The sequence below is a fragment of the Pteropus alecto genome, unplaced genomic scaffold (assembly GCF_000325575.1).
Source record: "Pteropus alecto unplaced genomic scaffold, ASM32557v1 scaffold13, whole genome shotgun sequence".
In the NCBI taxonomy this organism is placed as follows: Eukaryota; Metazoa; Chordata; class Mammalia; order Chiroptera; family Pteropodidae; genus Pteropus; species Pteropus alecto.
The window spans coordinates 2,615,573-2,617,246 of NW_006434373.1; the positions used below are offsets into that span (position 1 = coordinate 2,615,573).

The following is a 1,674-nucleotide window of genomic DNA, read 5'->3' on the forward strand; positions in this document are numbered from 1 at the left end:
GAAGACCCCGAGTGTAATGCCATGGTGAGGACACGGCACCGGCCCTCCCCAAGCTTTCGAGTTTGCAGTCTCAAGTCCTGCAAATCTTAAAATGGAAAGGCGAGGCTACTCCGGCTTCAAAGAACCACCCTCGAGTCCATGTGTGGAGACGTCAGGGTGTTAGAAGGGCTGAAACACAATGAAAGGTGGCATGGGTACAGGGTGCAGAAGCTGCTGCTGCTCCTTCAGAATGAGAGAGGCGGAGTGGGCATGGAGCTGGGAGGGGAGGAATGAGGCCCTCAGGCCTGACAGCTCAGAGGGAAGACTGAGCCTGTTGGCGATGCCTCACCTTTTAAGCCCAAGTATCCCTTCAATCCCATAGGCCCTTCATCTCCTTTCTCCCCCTTCATGTTTTTCATTCCTGGCAGGATCTCGGGAGGTAATCCTGGAGGGCCGGGGTCCCCTCGGTTTCCTGGAAGAGAGCAGAATGTAGCCATTTCCCTTGAGCTCTGGATCAGGTATAAGAACACAGGTGGAGAAAGCCTCTCAGCTGCTGCTGTCACCCAAATCCCGAGCCCCGAGAGGCTCTGAGCTGGGGGACAGTACAGGTCCCTTGACCTAGAAGACTGTGTTCTGGAGATGAGGCTCTCTGAGAGACATAATGCCTGTCATCTCTCCCCTCCCCAACCCTTCTCTAAGTGGAGGTGTGGGCACAGAGCACGTTGAGATGGAAGGACCTGCTCCCCCCATCAGTGCTGCCAAGACAACACAGGGATGAGTATGATGGGGTAACACAGAACAGGAGGAATGTTATTTATTTGCACTTTGATGAGAGAGTGCTCAAACTTGATCATGAGCAGAAAGTATCAAATGAGGAAGGATGCCAGCTCAATCTTCTTCCTGCAGGCAGCAGCTAAGCCTCAGAATTCATGAAGGGTCAGCCAGAGCTGGGGAGGTCACAGAAATCAACTGATGGGATGTTGCAAGGGAGCTTCTAAGGAGTTAATAAACTGGAAGGCAGTGGGGCTTGGAGCTTGGGAGGCTGTGGGTGAGTCAGAGGATTGTGCTATAAGGTTCAGGCTGAGAGTGTTCCAGAATCTGTTCGTTGGATGAGAGGACAGCTGGTAAGTGAGATCTGGCTGAACGAAAAGAATTTAGTTTCAGTCATTGAACATTTATTGAATATTTAGTGCTGGGCTAGATATTGAGGGGAACAAAACCATAAATCGTTTCTGTCCTTGAAGGAACAGACACCACCAAGGTCAACGTCATCCCAAGGAGGCTGGAGTAAAGGTGTAGTGCAGCCAAGAAGAAAATGGTGTAGAATCCCAGTGTAACTTCATTTAAAATTTAATTTAAAAATATTATTTTTTGCTCAATGGCCTGTAAACCCTAGGTTAAAAGGAAGATTATTTAAACATGTAAGTGTGAGGAGAAAGCTTATAAAAAGTAGCTCCCTAGACTGCAAATTCTATTTTTCTAAGAAGTTGCAGAAGTTATAACTCTTTGGGGAGTAATTCAGTTTTTTGAAAAACAGCTTGAATGAGATATAATTTATATACCATGCAAGTCACTCATTTAAAGAGAACAATTCAGTGATTTTGGGTGTATTCAGAGTTGTGCAACTCTCACTGCAATCTTTAGAGCCTTTTCCTCGCTCCAGAAAGAAATCCTGTGCCATTAGCAGTCACTCCC

General features: G+C 47.4%; 1 protein-coding gene across 1 annotated transcript in view; it reads right to left on the reverse strand.

Annotated features, from left to right (window-relative positions):
• The window catches only part of COL4A2 (collagen type IV alpha 2 chain), a 178,889-nt gene that overhangs the window by 20,840 nt on the left and 156,375 nt on the right, over nt 1-1,674 (reverse strand). Inside the window, exon 32 of the mRNA XM_025044980.1 lies at nt 282-451. Within this exon, the coding sequence (XP_024900748.1) occupies nt 282-451 (170 nt within the window). The remainder of the gene's footprint in view (nt 1-281; nt 452-1,674) is intronic.